Source organism: Stigmatopora argus, chromosome 13 (assembly GCF_051989625.1).
Source record: "Stigmatopora argus isolate UIUO_Sarg chromosome 13, RoL_Sarg_1.0, whole genome shotgun sequence".
NCBI classification, from domain to species: Eukaryota; Metazoa; Chordata; class Actinopteri; order Syngnathiformes; family Syngnathidae; genus Stigmatopora; species Stigmatopora argus.
This window is the reverse complement of record NC_135399.1, coordinates 9,145,469-9,165,251: the sequence shown is the minus strand read 5'-3', so window position 1 is coordinate 9,165,251 and position 19,783 is coordinate 9,145,469. Positions and strand designations below refer to the sequence as shown.

General features: G+C 39.2%; 1 protein-coding gene across 1 annotated transcript in view; it reads left to right on the top strand.

Moving 5' to 3' along the window:
• The first annotated feature begins 4,445 nt into the window (after positions 1 to 4,445).
• The window catches only part of neb (nebulin), a 55,278-nt gene continuing 39,940 nt past the window's right edge, over positions 4,446 to 19,783 (top strand). Inside the window, exons 1-42 of the mRNA XM_077617590.1 lie at positions 4,446 to 4,514; positions 5,691 to 5,798; positions 5,879 to 5,986; positions 7,054 to 7,158; positions 7,227 to 7,331; positions 8,109 to 8,213; positions 8,300 to 8,404; positions 9,278 to 9,382; positions 9,454 to 9,561; positions 10,305 to 10,421; positions 10,490 to 10,591; positions 11,137 to 11,244; positions 11,335 to 11,439; positions 11,521 to 11,619; positions 12,288 to 12,392; positions 12,462 to 12,569; positions 12,651 to 12,764; positions 12,922 to 13,119; positions 13,306 to 13,413; positions 13,491 to 13,589; positions 13,664 to 13,768; positions 13,834 to 13,941; positions 14,070 to 14,381; positions 14,501 to 14,707; positions 14,788 to 14,892; positions 15,086 to 15,193; positions 15,265 to 15,576; positions 15,663 to 15,869; positions 15,946 to 16,050; positions 16,127 to 16,234; positions 16,361 to 16,672; positions 16,854 to 17,060; positions 17,159 to 17,263; positions 17,342 to 17,449; positions 17,528 to 17,839; positions 18,004 to 18,210; positions 18,285 to 18,389; positions 18,467 to 18,574; positions 18,672 to 18,983; positions 19,128 to 19,334; positions 19,406 to 19,510; positions 19,598 to 19,705. Of these exons, the coding sequence (XP_077473716.1) occupies positions 4,446 to 4,514; positions 5,691 to 5,798; positions 5,879 to 5,986; positions 7,054 to 7,158; positions 7,227 to 7,331; positions 8,109 to 8,213; positions 8,300 to 8,404; positions 9,278 to 9,382; positions 9,454 to 9,561; positions 10,305 to 10,421; positions 10,490 to 10,591; positions 11,137 to 11,244; positions 11,335 to 11,439; positions 11,521 to 11,619; positions 12,288 to 12,392; positions 12,462 to 12,569; positions 12,651 to 12,764; positions 12,922 to 13,119; positions 13,306 to 13,413; positions 13,491 to 13,589; positions 13,664 to 13,768; positions 13,834 to 13,941; positions 14,070 to 14,381; positions 14,501 to 14,707; positions 14,788 to 14,892; positions 15,086 to 15,193; positions 15,265 to 15,576; positions 15,663 to 15,869; positions 15,946 to 16,050; positions 16,127 to 16,234; positions 16,361 to 16,672; positions 16,854 to 17,060; positions 17,159 to 17,263; positions 17,342 to 17,449; positions 17,528 to 17,839; positions 18,004 to 18,210; positions 18,285 to 18,389; positions 18,467 to 18,574; positions 18,672 to 18,983; positions 19,128 to 19,334; positions 19,406 to 19,510; positions 19,598 to 19,705 (6,054 nt within the window). The remainder of the gene's footprint in view (positions 4,515 to 5,690; positions 5,799 to 5,878; positions 5,987 to 7,053; positions 7,159 to 7,226; positions 7,332 to 8,108; positions 8,214 to 8,299; positions 8,405 to 9,277; positions 9,383 to 9,453; positions 9,562 to 10,304; positions 10,422 to 10,489; positions 10,592 to 11,136; positions 11,245 to 11,334; positions 11,440 to 11,520; positions 11,620 to 12,287; positions 12,393 to 12,461; positions 12,570 to 12,650; positions 12,765 to 12,921; positions 13,120 to 13,305; positions 13,414 to 13,490; positions 13,590 to 13,663; positions 13,769 to 13,833; positions 13,942 to 14,069; positions 14,382 to 14,500; positions 14,708 to 14,787; positions 14,893 to 15,085; positions 15,194 to 15,264; positions 15,577 to 15,662; positions 15,870 to 15,945; positions 16,051 to 16,126; positions 16,235 to 16,360; positions 16,673 to 16,853; positions 17,061 to 17,158; positions 17,264 to 17,341; positions 17,450 to 17,527; positions 17,840 to 18,003; positions 18,211 to 18,284; positions 18,390 to 18,466; positions 18,575 to 18,671; positions 18,984 to 19,127; positions 19,335 to 19,405; positions 19,511 to 19,597; positions 19,706 to 19,783) is intronic.

Below are 19,783 nucleotides of genomic sequence, written 5' to 3'. Positions count from 1 at the left end.
CTTTTAATTCTGCGGTATTTCCAATCATTTTGAATAGAAAATTTAGTTTGCCATACTAAAAAAAAAAAAAGCTAGTCCTATATTTAACCGTTAGCCTCAGAAGGCATGGCATCACAGTTAGTTTGAGCGCGCTACCCAATCAGGCGTCGGCATTGGCTTACATGCGAAATAGCTGAGGCTGCAGCTGTCAGCTGTCGTCAAATGGCGGAGGCCCACTTCTTGGCAGGGTCGATGTTACATTTATCTTCTCGCTCACTCTCGCATCGTTTCTTCTCCCTGGTTTTAAGGAAATAAAAAAAAGCGGGATTAGAGGAACTCAAGCCCCTAGTGGATGGTCGTGGATTTACGGACTTGAGAAGACACTGCAGGAATCTTTCTCTGGTACCTTTCCGACCCTTTAAAAAGGTGCTGTAAATGATGGTTTTCTTTTAAATACATCATGTCTATTTGAAAAGAAGTGCTGAAAATATGAAGCTGAAACTCTTTTGATCCGATTTGGCCACTTTTTGGTTTACGAGTATTGTTGTCATTGAGTATTGACACTGGCATTTTCGCAAGGAACAGTACCACAATGTCTTTAATATATGCGCTTTTCCTGGATCGCACCATTCACAAAACTACATTGGGATGTTATTTAAAGTATAGAAAAATGAGCAGATAAAAAACTTGATTAAGAGGCACACAAATGGAGCCCTATTACACACGACCCTTGGCACCTCACTCATTGGAACAGTTGGTAGGCTCCATTTCCAAAAGTGATGCACTGCCGTAATCCTCTCCGAAAGCCTCTTAAAAATCAACAACAACATAGTGACAGACTTGGGATAAAGACGTCTGTAACTGCAAAAGAACAAACATTTAATTTTATTATTTCTCCTTTCCAGGCTTTAGCAACCCTGACGTTGCTAAACGGGGCATACCAACTGTTCCAATTACACGTACAAATTACCTACATAAGCGACGAATGAGAATTGTACAAAGGATAGTTTTGTAGACAACAGAGCTTTGCGTGTTATATAGTATTGTTGGTTAACAGTTAATGGAAGTATTGAATTGAATACTTTTATTGTCGTTATATATACACATGCACACATGTATATATACATTTATATATATATAAATATACATACATATACAATGACATATACATACATACATACACATACATAAACATACATACAGATGCATACATACATATACATACATACATATATATAAATATACATACATAAACATACATACAGATGCATACATACATATGCAAACATACATACAGATGCATACCTACAGATGCATACCTACATATGCATACCTACATATGCATACCTACATATGCATACATACATATGCATACATACGCATACATACATATGCATACATACGCATACATACATATGCATACATACGCATACATACATATGCATACATACGCATACATACATACGCATACATACATACGCATACATACATACGCATACATACATATGCATACATACATATGCATACATACATATATACATACATACATATATACATACATATATACATACATATATACATACATATATACATACATATATACATACACACATTTACATACATACATATACATACATACACATACATACATATACACATACATACATATACACATACATATACATATGCATACATACATATGCATACATACATATGCATACATACATATACATACATATATACATACATATACATACATACATACATATACATGCATACATATACATACATATACATACATACATACATACATACATATACATGCATACATATACATACATATACATACATACATACATACATACATATACATACATATACATATACACATACACATATACACATACACATACATATACATACATATACACCTACATAAATATGTATGTATACGTATATATGTATATATACACACACCTATATATACTATATATATTTATATATATATACTATATATATTTATATATATATACATATATATATACACATACATATAACATATTTTGACGCATCGATTCATCTGTTATACTAAAGATGGAAATTGGCCATTTAAAACGGCTGACGCGAGACTAATGCGGATTGATCCATCCAAAAAAAACAATGTGCTGAAAGACTGCCGTCTTCAAAATTGTATTCTGGCTCGGTTGGAACCATACTGACAGGATTAGCACCAACCCTAGTATAGCTGGTATGATTGACAGTGGACATGGACACGAGTCCACAATCCGAGCACAGGCAGGATGAACCGTTGTTAAAGCCTGATTTTGCGTACTCATTTTGTTTTTCAAGCCAATTTGTCAGGGTTCTTAACCATAGTCTTTCATTTTGACCAATTTTTACTTTAATTTACATCTACTTATTTATGTTGTTGACTGCTTATTTATGACTTATTTATTGCTTATTGGTCTGTTTTGTTTATTGTTGTCATTTGTGCACTTAGTGGTGAAGCTTTAAATCTCATTGCACCTGCATAGTGACAATAAAATCAAATCAATTCAATTAATTCAATTTTAAAAGGATGAGTCTGTGTCAAGTGCTGAGAAATCTTCTTTACGTAGACCCTCTGAGGTGGTCCCAAGATGTCGCACATTGTGGAGGAGTACGTGGAGGAGTGGGAGGAAGAATATGAAGAAGAATTGGGAGGTGAAGAAGAGGAGGAAGAGGAGGAGGAAGAAATAATAGAAGAATATGAGGAAGAAGAGGAGGATCTGGATGAGGTAAGATGGAAATCTGGGAATGGTGGAGATTGGTTGCATCACTTCTATCAATAGCGACTTCAGGTCAGCGGGATTCGCTTTCAGAGATGGAACTTCCAGGAGTTTATAGCAAGTACATGTCCAATTCGTTTAAAGTGAGAGGCTGGCAGCAAATGAACGAATGCTGCTTCAAACGGATTGGACGTCACCGTGACACGTCTCCAATGGAGTGTTTCATGGAAGAGTGAAAACAGAAGGTCGGCTATTTAATCCGCTATTTCCTGGAGAAATAGGATTAATGGCGTCCTGGTATTTGTCAGGGTGACAGTGGTGCAGTTTAGCATCTTTGGCTGCTAAAAAAAAGATGCTAAGTGCTATGTTTGGAGTTGGGAGAAGGGTAAAAAAAAAAAACAAAAAAAACAATACACTCTGCTTTCACTTGCGCTTTCAATAAAGACCTCGTTTGAGATCCAAAGATGGCGGAGAAACATTTTCATGTTTTGTGGTTAAACACCACATTTGAGGAATTCCTGTTTTAACTTGCTTTTATTCATTATTTTCATGAAAGAACGGATTCATCGGTTTATTATTTAAAAAAAGCCATCCCTCATTTTTCGCAGCTAATGGGAACTAGAACCCCCTTACAAAATGTGAAAAACTGCAAAGTTGGGTTTGCGCCAGCACTAAAAGAAATATCTCAAAATTAAAAAAAGATCGACGTAAACAGCGTTAACACATTTGATGCTATACATACACTTTATAGTGCAGTATTTTAATTTATGTACAGTAATTACAGTACTAACTCAGCATAGCTGTCATGGACGTTTATTTTACAATTATTTTTTTTAATCGTTGAATTAAAATTGAAATATGCCTAGTCGAAATGTTGAAAATTAAAATGAAATATTACATTTGTAGAATACAAATTTGTACATGACTGGGTTATGAATATAATGAAATACAATCATTACAGCTAATTTATTAGTATTTCATTTATAATTATTTTAAACATATATTTCACACATTAATTCATTTTACATACCTTTTAGCTCATTTAACAAAAATCTAAATCCGATTTACGTGATTAAATAACTAATTAGTGGATCAAAATGAAATGAATAAGAAAACAGAATAGAAATAATAACGGCAATATTTGATTTAATTAGTTCAAATTTCAATTTGCTTTTCAATGCGAAACTCCCATGTTTCTCTCCCATCTAATGGATTCCCATACGGAGGCCAGGCGGGTGCCATCTTTTCTCTCAGCTTTGGTTTGTCCGTTTTTTTTTCCTCACTTCGCTCATTGGCCACCATTGACGATGATAGATTCGATTAGATTAGAATTTTATTTCATCCCATATTGGGGAAATTCCCGTGGTTGCAGTAGCAAGCACAGACACAGAAGACATTGTAGACCTAGGTAAAAAACTGGAGCCACACACAGGGAGTCCACAAGGTGAGGACCTTCTGCAGACTGAGACTGAGGTTAAATAAATAATAAATAATCAATTTGGACTGGGAGTGCTGACAGCCAATGTTAGCCAAAAAGTTCCAAGTAATTACTGTATATTAACATTTAAGTGTTTACAGTTTTTCGGACCACCAAAGCTGAGTAGGAAGCGAAACGTGCACCCCGAAAAAAAAGAATTCCCTCTGGTATTTTCTGCAAGTTCAGAGTGTGTTGTATGATTTGTGCGATGTGTTGAGCAGATGACAACGACGACACAGGTCACTCACGAGCATATTCAACATCCTCAACCTCATGCTGAGCAACATCAGGTAAATGGCGGGACGACCAAAGGAATGGTCGCCCGGTGCGCTTTGTCTTGTTAACCGATGGCAGAGCTTTATTGGATCGTGTTGCTTCCAAGAAAATCAACGCAAATAGAATTGGCTGCTCGCTTACCTGGGAAAAGCTGGAATTGCATGATCTAATCTTGTCATTGCAAAAGCTATTTATGATATATATCTATATATACATAGATAGATATATACATATATATACAGATATATATATATATATATATATATAGATAAAGATAAATATATATATGTATGTGTATATATATATATATATGTATGTATATATATATATATATATATATATATATATATATATATATATATGTATATATATGTGTATATATATATATATATATATGTATATATACATATATATATTCTTTTTTTTTTCTATAAAAAGTCCAACAGTGTCAATGAAATGTAATCAGTTTTTTCCCCAGAAACATTTTACTGTCAGCAGAAAGTGACTTAATTTTCATTCATTTATATTTATTTTGGAAAAGTACTACTACATTATTGAACAATTGTACCTATCTATGATGAAAAATAAAACATGGAAAATGTTGAAAATAATATTTTGATATTTTTTTGTTATCTTTAGTGCTTATTTAAAAAATAATGGATGAATATTTTTTTATTCTAATAATGTTAACGCGTTAACATGTATTTCTTTTCTTAAAAGGTACAATTTCATAATATAACTTTTCTTCCTAAAAATGTACTTTTTAACAGGTATATACATTATATATTTTGGATCTAAAATAAATCATATTTAATCTTACTTTAGAAATATAAAATTATATTTATAATATATACTCTAGTAAAAAAAGGACTTCCATCTTGTATTTTTGACCGTTTTAAAAAAACCCACAAGGCTTTAACTAGAAAAATACCACCTTATTCTTTTGACACTAACTTTTCATGTCAAGAGATAATAATATTGTTTTGAAAAATTACAAAAGAATGCATAGACTAATCTTCCCCATCATTCTTGAAAAAGAAAGCCATACAAGATACATTCAAACCAAAGAGTTTGTAACCTTGCGCATGTTCCATTTTTTGGGCTCCTCTGCTAAAAGTGCAAATACGAATGCTGAAACTAATCAAGACGTCCATTTTTTTCTAAAATTCTATCTTTTTGTTTTGATATAGTCGGGCTTGCCCACCAGGAAGGTGGGGAAAAAGGTCCAAGTGGACACGTCCAAGTTCATGACCCCGTACCTGGCGCACAGCCAGAAGATGCTGGAGCAGTTCAGCTACGTGAGCCAGCCGCCGACGGCAGCGTTTAATCGAGCCGCTTCCGTTGCGTTGCACTAACGCGCCCTGGCTCCGCCCTCCAGAACAAATATCGTGACGCCTACGACAAGACTCGGGGAAATCCTCCCGCCATCATCACCGACACGCCGGAATTGATTCGCATCCGCAAGGCTCAGGAGCAGCTCAGCGAGGTGAAATGAAGTTTTTACGCAAAAATAAGGACATACATTATAAATAGCTGTATTTTTAAAAAAATAATTACTAAAATAGATACGGTTTTACTATTTTGGTTATCTTTCGATATTACTAAAAAATAAATAAACGCTTCTGGTTTATTCTCTTCAGTCCAAAAGTCAACTTATTTTTTTAAACATAGCTTTTTCTTAGAAAACCTTTCTTTCTTGAACAAATCAAACCACTTTATAAACCTCTAACTATATATAATCAAAATGTGACTTTTTGTCTAGAATAAATAGAACTTTGATTTTGAATTGAATCACTGAGCAATTCTGGTTTTACAATGGCAAGCTTTTTCTCCCCCATTAGAACTTTAATATTTTATTTATTTTATTGTCAAGTCAAATCTAACTTATTTAAATCGCGAAATCATCAAAAAGATCATAAAGGGCTTCACATTTCAGCTTTTAACAATTAAAATAATGACACAATGAACAGTAAACCTGTTCAAATATTAGAAATTCACATTAATACTAAAGTAAAATACCATATATATATATATATATTTTTTTTTTTTAAATCAATTCTCTTTTCCATGTGGCTCCAATACTCATTGGCATATATGAACAATTAATTTGGCCTGCACTCTTTGGCCACCTTTAAAATCGGCAGTCAAACTGTACAGTGAATGTGTATGCGAATAAACACTCACCTCAGAAAATTTCACTTTGAATTCCAAGGAGCTTGTCAGGATAGTAGACATCCAATCCAGCGAAGAGAAAGCAAGGATCTAAACGTTCAGTAGGCGCCGTTAAATGTTGAACAGGTTACATTTTTTCTTGCATGAAGGACCGTCAATATCTGTAACAGAGAGATGAAACTTTCAAGTCATGAATGCATAAACTCAGTTAACATGACAATGCAATTTGCAAACCCTTCTGATCCATTTGAGCGGAATAAAAACAAAGCTCGCGTTACTTTTGGAACGACCCTTGTATAGACTTTGCTGACATTGTTGGTGGATTTCTGTCGCAGAAAATACGAGTTCTCCCACTGAAACTTTGCTGTACTCATTCCCCAGATCAAGTACCGCATGGAGGGCAACAAATCCAAGACGGGCAGCATGTACGACGGCGAGGCGCGCGAAATCGCTCACGTCAAGCAGGTGTCGGACCTCATCAGCAAGGTGAGCCTCAGCGTGACCGCCCGTCCGCTGAGTCCCACCTGACACAAAAAAAACGCCGGCTGGCGCAGGTTCTCTACCGGCAAAAGTGGGACGAGACCAAGGACAAGTACATGCTACCCCCGGACGCCCCGGAACTGGTCTTGGCCGTCAAGAACGCCGCCAACTGTAGCAAAGTAAGACTTTTCTTTCACGTACAATGCTATTTACCAATAGTATTTTTCCCGGCTGTAATTTCCAGGATTTCAGGAAAAATGACATGGTCGTGATAATCGAAAAACCGTGAAGTAGGGTCACCCTTATTAAAAAAAATATATATATATATACATATATATATATATATAATATATAAAAAATCTGCGATGTAGTGAAGCAGCGAAAATTGAACCACAAATTGGCGAGGTATTACTGTATTGAGTAAAATCACAATTTTCTAATTCCAACCATGGAAAATATATTTAGAAAATATTTGGATCTTTTTTTTATTAATCATATATTTATCTCATTGTAAAAAATCTATTAATATATATATGTTTTTATCCAAAACACACACATTTTATATAGACCTTGCTGTAATTCTCAAGTTTTCAGAGAAAATAACATAACAGATTTTTTGTTGCTGTTGATCTTAGAAATCAATATTTAATAAAATTACAATTTGCAGTAACATATTTTTAGTTTTGCAATAAAAAATTTCTGGGGAAAACTAAAATTCCTCTATTTATGAACAACAGGACCGCCTCTGAGTCCGCCTTTCGCCCAAAGTCAGCTGGGATTGGCTCCAGCAACCCGCGACCCTGAATAAATGCCTGAGCCCTTAATCATAAAAAATAGTTTGATCGTGATTCAGGGGCCACTGAACCATGACGACATCCACCGATCTAAACCTCTGAGACAGCAAAGAAAAACGAACACAAAAAATTTCTGACCTAACGCAATTTTCTGCGGTGTAGAAAATGTACACGGAGGACTGGGACGAGGAGAAGACCATGTTCTGCCCGTACACGGACAGTCCCGAACTGCGGCGTGTGGCCCAGGCCCAGGAAGTGCTCAGCGACGTGAGTTTGTCTTCACCCCCCGACAATCATTTTCCACGTCGGGACTTTCCCCTCATTTGCGCATGGTCGCCGTGTGCCTCCCGCAGGTGCATTACAAGAAAGGCCACGACGAACGCAAGGCCAAGTACACCGTCCTGGCAGACCCCCCCGAGGTGGAGCTGGCCAAGCGGGTGTCTGACCAGCGCAGTGATGTAAGACCAATAACGTCAAATAGACTCACTTTGGTTTATGACTAGTAGACGTCCAATTGTTTTGTAGTGGGTGGGTGGCAGCGAATGAAAGAACGTCTAGTGGTGTCCTCCAGCCAGTTGCCGTATTTTCTGGACTATATATACCATATATACTCTATTTATTTATTAACTATTTATTTATGTCTAAAGTGCCTTTTTCTGTGTCTGTATTCTCACTCTCTTGCTACTGTGACAGTGAAATTTCCAGAATGCGGGATGAATAAAGTTATTTTATCTAATCTAATCCAATCTAATCTAAACTAAACTATAAAATGCACTTTTTTTCATAGTATGATTTATACACAGATAGGTAGAGTGTCCAACACATTTATGGACATTGTAGGCAGTATATTTTGGGCCAATTTATCATGTCAACACATGTCGCAAATAAATTAATACAAAAAAATAAAGATGTCCCAGATTCGATCGAAATTTAGGCCCGATCACATCATTATTTTCAAAAACAAAAGCAGCATAAATGTCAAGAAAGTCACTATCGTGAGAGCTCTATTAGTTTATTCATTCATTATATATAGGTTTATTCATTAGAATAACATTTGTTCCCAAACTTAATTTGAGCTGCACAACTTAGCAAAAAAATACAAATGTTTGCACTAACAAGCCCTTTATTTGGCTTTTATGATGGGTATCTTTATTCAAATTTGGGAAGAAAGAGACAATTGGATGTCCTATTTTCTCGGGCTTGATTCGATCAGGACATACCTACTACACAGAACTTTTACAATAATTATATCGGAATTGTTATCGGGAAGCAAATAATGTTATCGGGGCAACATAAAGGATCATCTTTTGAATTTACTCGTCTGTCTCCAGTTGAAGTACAAGGAGGCGTACAACAAGGACGTGAAGGGTCAGTGGTGCGAGACGCCCTACTTTGACGTGGCCATGGCCAGGGTGGCCATGGAGAACCTCAGCAACGTAAGCCACGCCCCAAAACGGACAGCCAGATGGCGGGCACATAACCGCCGACTTTTGCTTTGCCTTTTCAGAGACGATACACCCAAAAACACGAGGACGAGAAAGACCAAATCTGCTACATGCAAACCGAAACGCCTGTTTATAACACCCAGAAAAAGGCCGCCGCCTCCGCCAGCGATGTAAGCAATACCAACACTATTGCACACTCTTGTAATACCCCATGTATTTTTTTTCCCATTTTACATCAACATGAATCTCCAGATGTATTCATGCGAAAGCATTATTTTTCTTAAATGCAATAATTTTAATCAAATTGTATTTTCATGAATATAGAAATGTTCTGTAAAATGACAAATTGACTCTTGGTTTTCTGGTGGTTTAGTCTACCTATTATTTTCACCATGATTCCACCCCCCCCCCCCCCCCGAATTTTCCCTAATATCTCAGAATTGAAATTTTCATCATAACAAAAAAGAAATAATAAAAAAAGAACACTTTTGCCACAACACACGTGATATTTTTCTGTAAATTTACAACTTCGTTCTTGCAATAACTTTACTGCAAATTCTTGGTCATAATTAGTCTCTGAATATATTTACTAAAATTATTTTATTTTTTATTTTTGTTTAAAAGAAAACAGACAATTATGAACCTTATTTCTGTAAATTTTTAACTTTTTAGTTCAGTAACCTTTTTCAGTTTAATATTATGTAGGTCAATATCTTGTGAAAATGAATCTATACGGAAAAAATCAAATGAAAATAACTGATACTTAATTTTTCAGATAACAAAACAGAAAAAGTAAAATAGAGAGCCTTTGATTTATTATTTTTTTTAAAATGACTTAAATGTGTGCCTCTAATTTAAAATATATACATATAATACAAGTACTCACCATTTACCATTTAATCTATGTGTCCAGGTGCATTACAAGAAGGAGTACGAGAAGACAAAGGCCCAGTCGGACTACAACACGCTACCAGCCACCGAGAACCCGTTGCTCAGGCAGCTGCGATACGCCGGAACCATCCTCAGCGACGTACGTTTCGCCGCACGTCCGTGCTCCGATCCCTCAAGTTTCTTGCTGACTTTCGACTCCTTTTGCAGAAAGTCTACAAAGACAACTACGAGAAGTCACGAGGCTTCAGCATCAACTACTGCGATACGCCCAAGTTCAAGATGGACTCGGGGCTCAAACAGTTTACAGACGTAAGAACCACCACAGGCTTTGACTCTCGGACAAACACCTTATAATGCTTACCAAAATAACATAAGTTCCAACCTTTACCATCGGGAAATTATGTCTTTCTTTTCAAAATGCTCTGAAACTTGGTGTTGGGGTAAATTGCAACTACTTTTGCAACAAATTTTAAAAAATGTGTGCAAGGTCATGGTTCTGTTTCCCAAAACTAAAATGATGACAAGTCTCCTGATATCATATTTGTTTTTGTAAAAATTGCCTTACAGGATAAGAATTGAATCAAAGTAAAATTGTAGGTTTTTTCCTAAATTATGTCATAACACAGTATTGGAACTTGTTTTCATCTTAAAAATGCCAACTTTATTCCAGTAATAACCCAAATAAACTCCTCAAATTGCAACTCCCCCTTTCAAAAATGCACATTTTTCTTCCCCATTTAAAAAAAAATAAAATATAGCTTCATCTTTAGATTTTTTTCCCTGCCTTCATTTATCGCAGCTTTTCAAGAATGCTTATTTAATTTCACACAAATAACAGCCTTGTATTTCTGTAGATGCATTACAAAGACAAGTATGAAAATGAGATTAAGGGTCACTATATGGGCAGCTACGAGGATCTCTACATGCTTCACTGCCAACAAGTGGAGGACATGAAGAAACAGGTTGGATGCACTATAGATGTTCCCATTCCAATTCCTTTGATTCTTTCCTACAAGCAACATTTTCAATTTTGCATCCTTTTATTTTCCTAGCAATTGTACAAAGCCGACTATGAAGAGATGAAAACGCAATGTTTCTTCCCACAAACAATTACGGCCGAGTACGAAGCCACTAAGAAGCTGGAGGGCTGCAAGGACGTAAGTAGGCTACGGATTCACGCTAGAGGGGCGCGGTCTACCCTTTCTGTGGTGTTTTACGTCAGTTTCTTGCTTTTGCAGAAAGTTTACCGGCAGCATCCAGATAAAGTGAAATTCACGCAAGTCACCGACTCACCGGTTCTGGTCCAGGCGGCCATCAATGCTAAACAGCTGAGCGACGTACGTTTCAACACCATGAATCTAGTTTCTCAATCTTACCGGTCTCTGCTAAGAAGACTAGAGAGCCACAGCTATTCAGATGACTTTTCAAAATGTAGAAAACCCAGCTGTCCAATGTGGCATAGAAACCTGAGATCCATCTGGCTCTGGAGTAAATATAGCAATCAGTGCTCAGCAAGCCCAAAATACAAGATCTGAAATAGAGAGAATCTACTGGCACATTGCTGGTGTCTTATGGTACTCTAAATCAGCTACTGGTGAGCTATGATCTAAAATATGTAAAAGAGTCTTTGAAAAATGTGCTTTTGAATACTGTCAATTTACTGAACGCAACTTGTCTTATCTGATCAAATTCGTCCATTTGGTAGAAAATGCTGGCTCCGCATTAAACCGGCTCCTTTCGGCAGCAGAGTCCTAGATTTTTTCCATGTAGTGCCTCACACAGCACTAGGATCAATGACCAAGCAAGCAATTCAGAAATTGTATCATAAACCAATCAAATATAATTGGGAAACTAGTTCAAACGTTGCATTCCTTCTTGGCTAAGAAGATCCTAGAATGTATCTATTTCTAGAATGCCAATTGGATGCCTATTTAATAAAGGAAGGAAACATATTCAGAGCTCATCTTAACTGCTGCCGTTTACGAAAGACCTTTTGTTCTTGCAGCTAAACTACAAGGCCCAGTACGAAGAGACCAAGTGCAAGAACAGTCTACCTCCGGACTACCCCTTTTTTGTCCAGTCCCGAGTGAACGCCTTCAACCTCAGTGATGTGAGTTAAGGCCCTGGTGCATACCGTGAATACAAACGACAATTGTCGAACGCCAAACTCTCCACACAGAGCTGCTACAAATATGACTGGGAGAGAACTAAGGCCAAGAAGTTTGAGGTTAGGGGGGATGCTATCCCGATCCTGGCCGCCCGGGCTCACACCAACATTGCCAGCGACGTATGTATATGCCTCGCTCAGATATTTTAAAAACCTTAGAATTGAATCACAGGATGTTCGTATATTTCTGGTTTCTAATAGGTGAAATACAAGAAAGAGTACGAGAGAAACAAGGGTCAGATGGTGGGAGCTCTCAGCATTCACGACGATCCCAAGATCCTGCATTCTGTTCACGTGGCCAAAATCCAGAGCAATGTACACAAACTTTAGTTAATTTTTCCAGGTTCTCAAACTTTTGGGGTCCAGAGGTTGTTCATTGGTTTAGACTCCGTGGATCTCAGTTTGATAACGACTAAGGTTTTAAGGTCATGAACTCACTAACTTACTTGAAGAATTATTTTTTTCCCCACAGCGCGAGTACAAAAAGGACTATGAAAAGATTAAAACCAAGTATCACACGCCTCTGGACATGATGTCCGTGACTCAGGCTAAGCACTCACAGGCCATCGCCAGTATGACCGGCTACCGCAGCATCAATACCAACTTTTTCCTTCCCCATGATACTGTGCTGCTGGACACGGCCAAGAAGGCCAACATCATCCAGAGTGATGTGAGTGCCGACACTAATTGTGTTAATGAAACAAACAGCGAGTACAGTAAACAAGCCAACAAAAATTAATCAAATAAAACTGAGAATCTAACCAGACTATGACAAAAAGTTTGACTTTTGATCCATTCATACCTGAAGTGTGAGTTAAAGATAATCAAAGATTGAGCCATCGTGTTTTTACTTCAGAACGAGTACAAGTCCGACTACAACACCTACACAAAGGGTGCCCCGTGGGTGCCGTATGGCTCCTTGGAAGTTGAAAAGGCCAAGAAGGCCGCGGAAATCCTTTGCGAGGTTTGTCCTACAATTAACAAATATCTAGACAAAAGCTGCAAGAAAAGTTTCACATATGACTGTTTTTCTACGTAAAGAAAAAATACAGACAGCACCCAGACACCATCCCCTTCACGTCCATTGATGACCACCCTATCATGATGCAAGCCAAAGTCAACCAGCTTCAGAGGAGCGATGTGAGTTATCGATTTCTTTTTCCGCTTTCTCTCCAATAGACGACTCTTCCCGAACGTATCTTTGTTTCTTACAGTTGTTCTACAAGAGAGGTCTGGAGGACATCCACCAGAAATACTCACTTCCCGCCGACATTCCCGAGTTCCTCCAGGCCAAATGCAACGCGTACAATATTAGCAACGTAAGGCAAAGACACAATCTTGGCAGGGTTTTCGACTTATCTGTCATGTGGTTTTACCATTTCAGAACTACTACAAATTCGCATGGCAGGATCTCATTGCTAAAGGCTATGACCTACAGCCCGACGCCATCCCTATTGTCGCCGCCAAAGCTGCCAGACATGCTGCCAGTAATGTAAGGTTTTACCATTTGCACAAGTCACTTCTAGTCAGTTTCTATATTCTGACTCAAGTCAGGTCTATGTGACCTGAGTCACGTTTTACTAAACATCACACATCGCGACCTTGGAATGCACCCTGCAGGTGCAGTACAAGAAGGCATACGAGAAAGAACGAGGCCATCACGTGGGCCTCCGTAGCCTGCAGGATGACCCGCTGCTGGTCCACTACATGGAGATTGCCAAGATACAGAGCGACAAGAACTACAAGAAGGACTACCACCAGGTCAAGCTCAAGTTCCACTCCCCTGTGGACATGTTGAGCGTGTCCCATGCCAAGCACGCCTCGGCTGTGCAGACCATGACCGGCTACAAGCAGCCCCAACATAACTATTGCCTCCTGCCGGACGCTATGAACCTGAATCTGGCTCGCACCATGAATTACAATGCCAGCGATGTAAGTGCCAACCTTTTCAACCAAGGTCAATCTAAGTTCAAATGCAGAGGTACCTTTTGGCCTCGATGATTAAGTTTAATGAGTTTACATAACCAATATCACTGGCTTTGCTTTTGTAGAACCAATACAAGCAAGACTATGAGAACTGCGTCAAAGGAATCGGTTGGGTCCCAATTGGCTCTCTGGATATCGAGAAAGCAAAGGCGGCGGGAGCAGCTTTAGACGAGAGGAAATACAGACAGCACCCTGCTACCATCAAGTTCACCAGCTTGTCTGACTCTATGAACATGGAGCTAGTCAAGGCCAATTCCCAGATTCTCAATGCTGTGAGACTCTTGTTCACAAAGCTTTTTCTTTAGTGACCCTTTTACTATTTTGAAACGGTCTCTTGTTTTGGACTCTGCAGAAAGACTACAAAGCCAGTGGCGAGAAATTCATGCACACTTATCATCTGCCTGCTGATACTCCAGAACTGATGCAGGCCAAATGCAATGCTGCCAATATCAGCCAGGTTAGTGGCTTTGCTGATCTGTGTCCTATGGATACTCCACCAATATGCTGAAATCCATGCTAAAATATTGAAGTATTTGCCACATTGTAATATGACTGATAAAGAGGAGTTGTCCTATCTCGGCAACTGTTTTGACGGTCAATACGCTCTGCATCTTGGCCACTGTAATCCTAACACGGATGGTTCTCGCCAGAATTACTACACATACGCTCACCGTCGAGATCTGCTCAAAGGACATCACATGAAAGAAGATGCTATCCCCATTGTGGCAGCGAAGACTACCAGAGACATTGCCAGTAACGTGAGTTGTCAAGACATTTCAGTTATTTCCACACTGATTTCACCTGAGGTTTCTACTTTCGTCTTTTGCAGTACAAGTACAAACTGGCTCATGAGAAGGCAAAGGGCAAACACGTGGGTTTCCGTAGCCTACAGGATGACCCATTGCTGGTCCACTACATGGAGGTGGCCAAGCTGCAGAGTGACAGAAACTACAAGAAGGACTATCATCAAATCAAGCTCAAGTACCACACGCCGGTGGACATGATGAGCGTAGCTCACGCCAAGCACGGCTCTACTGTACAGACCATGATTGGCTACAGGACATACCTTCACGACTACTTACTTCTTCCCGATAACTTGCGAGTGCAGCGATGCAAGGACATGATGGAGATTCAGAGCGATGTACGTTCTAGGAATTTGGATTACAATTCTGACATTGTTATCAATGTAATCAAAATCATACAATAGATATGTCTGGTTTTCTACAGAATGCTTACAAAGCCGATTACACCAACTACTACCAAGGTTCCGGGTGGATTCCGATCGGTTCTCTGGATGTGGAGAAGGCCAAAGCTGCCAAGGCGGCATTGGATGAGATCAGCTACCGTCAGCATCCTAGCACATTCAAGTTCACCAGCACCAGTGACAGCATGAACATGTCCCTCGCACTAAGCAACTCCAAACTACTGGACTCTGTAATATGCACTTGTTTTACTATCTTTTGTTTTGGTATATTGATATTTTACACATTTATGTTTTCCGCCCCCTCAGACTGCATACAAGGCTTCTGGTGAGAAGTTCATGCATACCTACCACCTCCCAGCTGACAGCCCTGAATTCATCCAGGCTAAATTTAATGCTCAAACGTTGAGTGAGGTAAGGCGATAACACTTTAGGACTTTTTTTAAGTAGAAAAAAAACATTTGAATACTGTATGTGTCTTCCCACACAGAGTCACTACAAGCAAAAGTGGCTGGACGATATTGCCAAAGGCTACGACTTGAGACTTGATGCCATTCCCATACAGCATGCCAAACTTGGGAGACATATTGCCAGCAATGTGCGTAAAAACACTAGCCTAGGTTTTCACACCAAAACCAGGCTAGTGCACTCAAAACAAAAACAAGCCTTAAAACAAAGAATGTTGTGTCCCTCTGGACGGAAGTCACTATTGCCTTGTTTTTAGGTACAATACAAGAAAGAGTTTGAAAAGGACCGAGGCCACCACGTGGGCTTCCGAAGCCTGCAGGACGACCCCCTGCTGGTCCACTACATGGAGATAGCCAAGTTGCAGAGCGACAAAAATTACAAGAAAGACTACCACAAGTCCAAGCTCAAGTACCACTCGCCAGTCGATATGTTGAGCGTAGTCCATGCTAAGCAAGCCTCGGCTGCTCAGACCATGACAGGCTACAGGCAGATCCACCACACAAACACTCTCCTTCCTGACGCGATGAACTTTGTGCTGGCTCGTACTATGAACACACAGTCCAGCGATGTAAGTTTGTTATAATGTCATTGCTTTGATTCAGCAACTCAATTTTTTTTTAAGCAAATCTTTTGGAAGTTGGACTAAAGTTTTTGAAGAGTAATAGGAAGAATTAATCACATCTTATATGTAGCCTTTGATATTCAGGTCTAAAAATTTAACCACTCACTGATGAGATTTCTTTCTACAGTGTGATTACAAGTACGATTGGAACAACTATGTCAAAGGTATCGGCTGGGTCCCGATGGGTTCGCTTGGGGTAGAAACTGCCAAGGTTGGTGGTGAGATCCTAAGCGAGACCAAGTACCGCACTCATCCATCCAACTTCAAGTACAGCAAGTTGATGGACTCAATGGACATTGCCCTGGCCACAGTCAACAACCAAATCATGGATAAGGTGTGTCACCATTAAGCACTTCAATCTAGGCCAAACAATTTCACAATTAGAACATGTGGTTCCAATGCTCATGTATTTTTACACTCTTTCATTGATAGAAAGCTTACACGGCTGCTTGGGAGAACGACAAACGAACAATCCACATCATGCCAGATGCTCCTGAAATTGTTCTGGCCAAGGCCAATGCCATCAACATGAGCAATGTAAATTCAATTTGTAATGCCACATCAGAAACTCAATGATTGTATCTGAAAAATACTTTTTCTGTGGATGCTATGCAGAAACTTTACAAATCCGGTTTGGTGGAGATGGCCAACAAGGGCTATAATCTGAAAGCAGATGCCATTCCCATCATAGCAGCCAAGTCAAGCACAAATATCGCCAGTAATGTAAGCCAAAAATTTATTGTTGACCTGCACCATAACCATTATGCGCTGTAAATATACTCCTCTGGCTTGCCATTACAGTTCAAATACAAACTTGCTTACGAAAAGGAGAGAGGCCACCACGTAGGCTTCCGTAGCCTGCAGGATGACCCCCTGCTAGTCCACTACATGGAGGTAGCCAAGTTTCAGAGCGAGAAAAATTACAAGAAAGACTATCACAAGTCCAAGCTGAAGTACCACTCGCCCGTTGACATGTTGAGTGTGGTCCATGCCAAACAAGCATCAGCCGCACAGACCATGGCCGGGTACAGGAAGATCCACCATACCAACACTCTCCTCCCAGATGCTATGAATTTTGTGCTGGCTCGTACCATGAACACCCAATCTAGTGATGTAAGTAACATCTTTGCAATTTTGTAATTGTATTGAACTGTGTGTGGAAGTGAAAGTCATATACTGTGGTGGTGTATGTGAAAATGATAAGTTCAAGTATTGACTTTCAATTTTTTTAGTCTCAAATTACTGTGGCTACTCACTGATGATTTCTTTCTTTCCAGTGTGATTATAAGTCAGACTGGAACAACTATGTTAGAGGTATCGGCTGGGTGCCCATAGGCTCACTCGCGGTGGAAACTGCTAAGGTTGGAAGTGATATCATAAGTGAGACCAAGTACCGCACTCACCCATCCAACTTCAAGTACAGCAAATTAATGGACTCCATGGACCTGGCCCTGGCCACGGCCAACAACCAGATCATGGATAAGGTGCAATTCATTTGAATAGATCTATCAAGCTCTAAGATCTCCAAACATGCTAATGCTGTGGAATTCATTTTCAGAAAGCTTACACGGCTGCTTGGGAAAAGGACAAACTGACGGTCCACATCATGCCAGATGCTCCTGAGATTGTTCTGGCTAAAGCTAACGCCATGAATATGAGCAACGTAAGATGACTTATTGAAATAATTCAGCTCAACAATACAATGAGTCAACTCCACAACTGTCTCACTTTTTCTCACAGAAACTCTACAAATCTGGCCTTGTAGAAATGGCTAACAAGGGCTACGACCTAAGAGCCGATGCCATCCCAATTGTAGCCGCCAGGTCTAGTTCCAACATTGCCAGTAATGTGAGTGTGATAATGAATGAAAAATTAAGACTAGCAGAATTTACCCGTTTTTCTTTTGTTATGATATGTTTTACCTTTGATTTTTTTGTCATTCCAGTACAAGTACAAATTAGCTTTCGAGAAAGTAAAAGGGCATCATGTGGGCTTGCGTAGCCTGCAGGACGACCCCCTGCTGGTCCATTACATGGAGGTGGCAAGGCTGCAGAGCGACAAGAACTACAAGAAGGATTACCACAAGTCCAAGCTCAAATACCACTCACCTGTAGACATGATGAGTGTAGCCCACGCCAAGCACGCCTCGACTGTGCAGACCATGACCGGTTACAAGAGCATTATCCCCCACTACACTGTCCTTCCAGACGCCATGAACCTGGAACTGGCCCGGAACATGCAGTTCATTGCCAGTGATGTAAGACTACCATATGTGCAGAATAACTCAGTCCAGTATTACAAAAGACTGCAATGAATTAACCCCGCCCCCAAAAATTGTTTGGAATTTCCCATTAACTAACAATGAAAGACACACAGGAAACATGTCCCATTTCTCCTTCAGAACCAGTACAAGAGTGAGTATCAAAACTACATCAGAGGAATTGGTTGGGTACCCATCGGCTCATTGGAGGTGGAGAAAGTTAAAACAGCTGGCCATATCTTGAGGGATCATGGATACCGTCAGCATCCCAGCACCTTTAAATTCACCAAAGATATGCACTCTATGGACCTGGCATTGGCCTCTGCCAACAACCAGATCATGGATAAGGTACTGGAAAGGACAAAATGATCTTTTTAGAACATTTTTGTGTCTGCAAACTCACAAACTTGTACTTACAGCAATCTTACACCAAAGCCTGGGACCACGACAAGAGAACAATCCACATCATGCCCGATGCAATGGATGTTGTTCTGGCCAGGGATAACAAGAAAAACTACAGCGAGGCAAGAACTTTATAACTGTTTTATTACTTATCCACCAGTTCTTGCACCGTAGGATCAGTTTGACACATATTTCCTTCTTGTCATTAGAAACTGTACAAACTGGACAATGAGCTAGCCAAAAAGAAGGGTCACAACGTCCGTGCTGATGCAATCTCAGTCCAGGCTGCTAAAGCCTCAACGATTATTGCAAGTGATGTAAGTATATCAATGTTGTTTTATGTTCCTTATAATTTCCGTCTCTTTATTTAATTACCCAAACCTGATCAAAATATT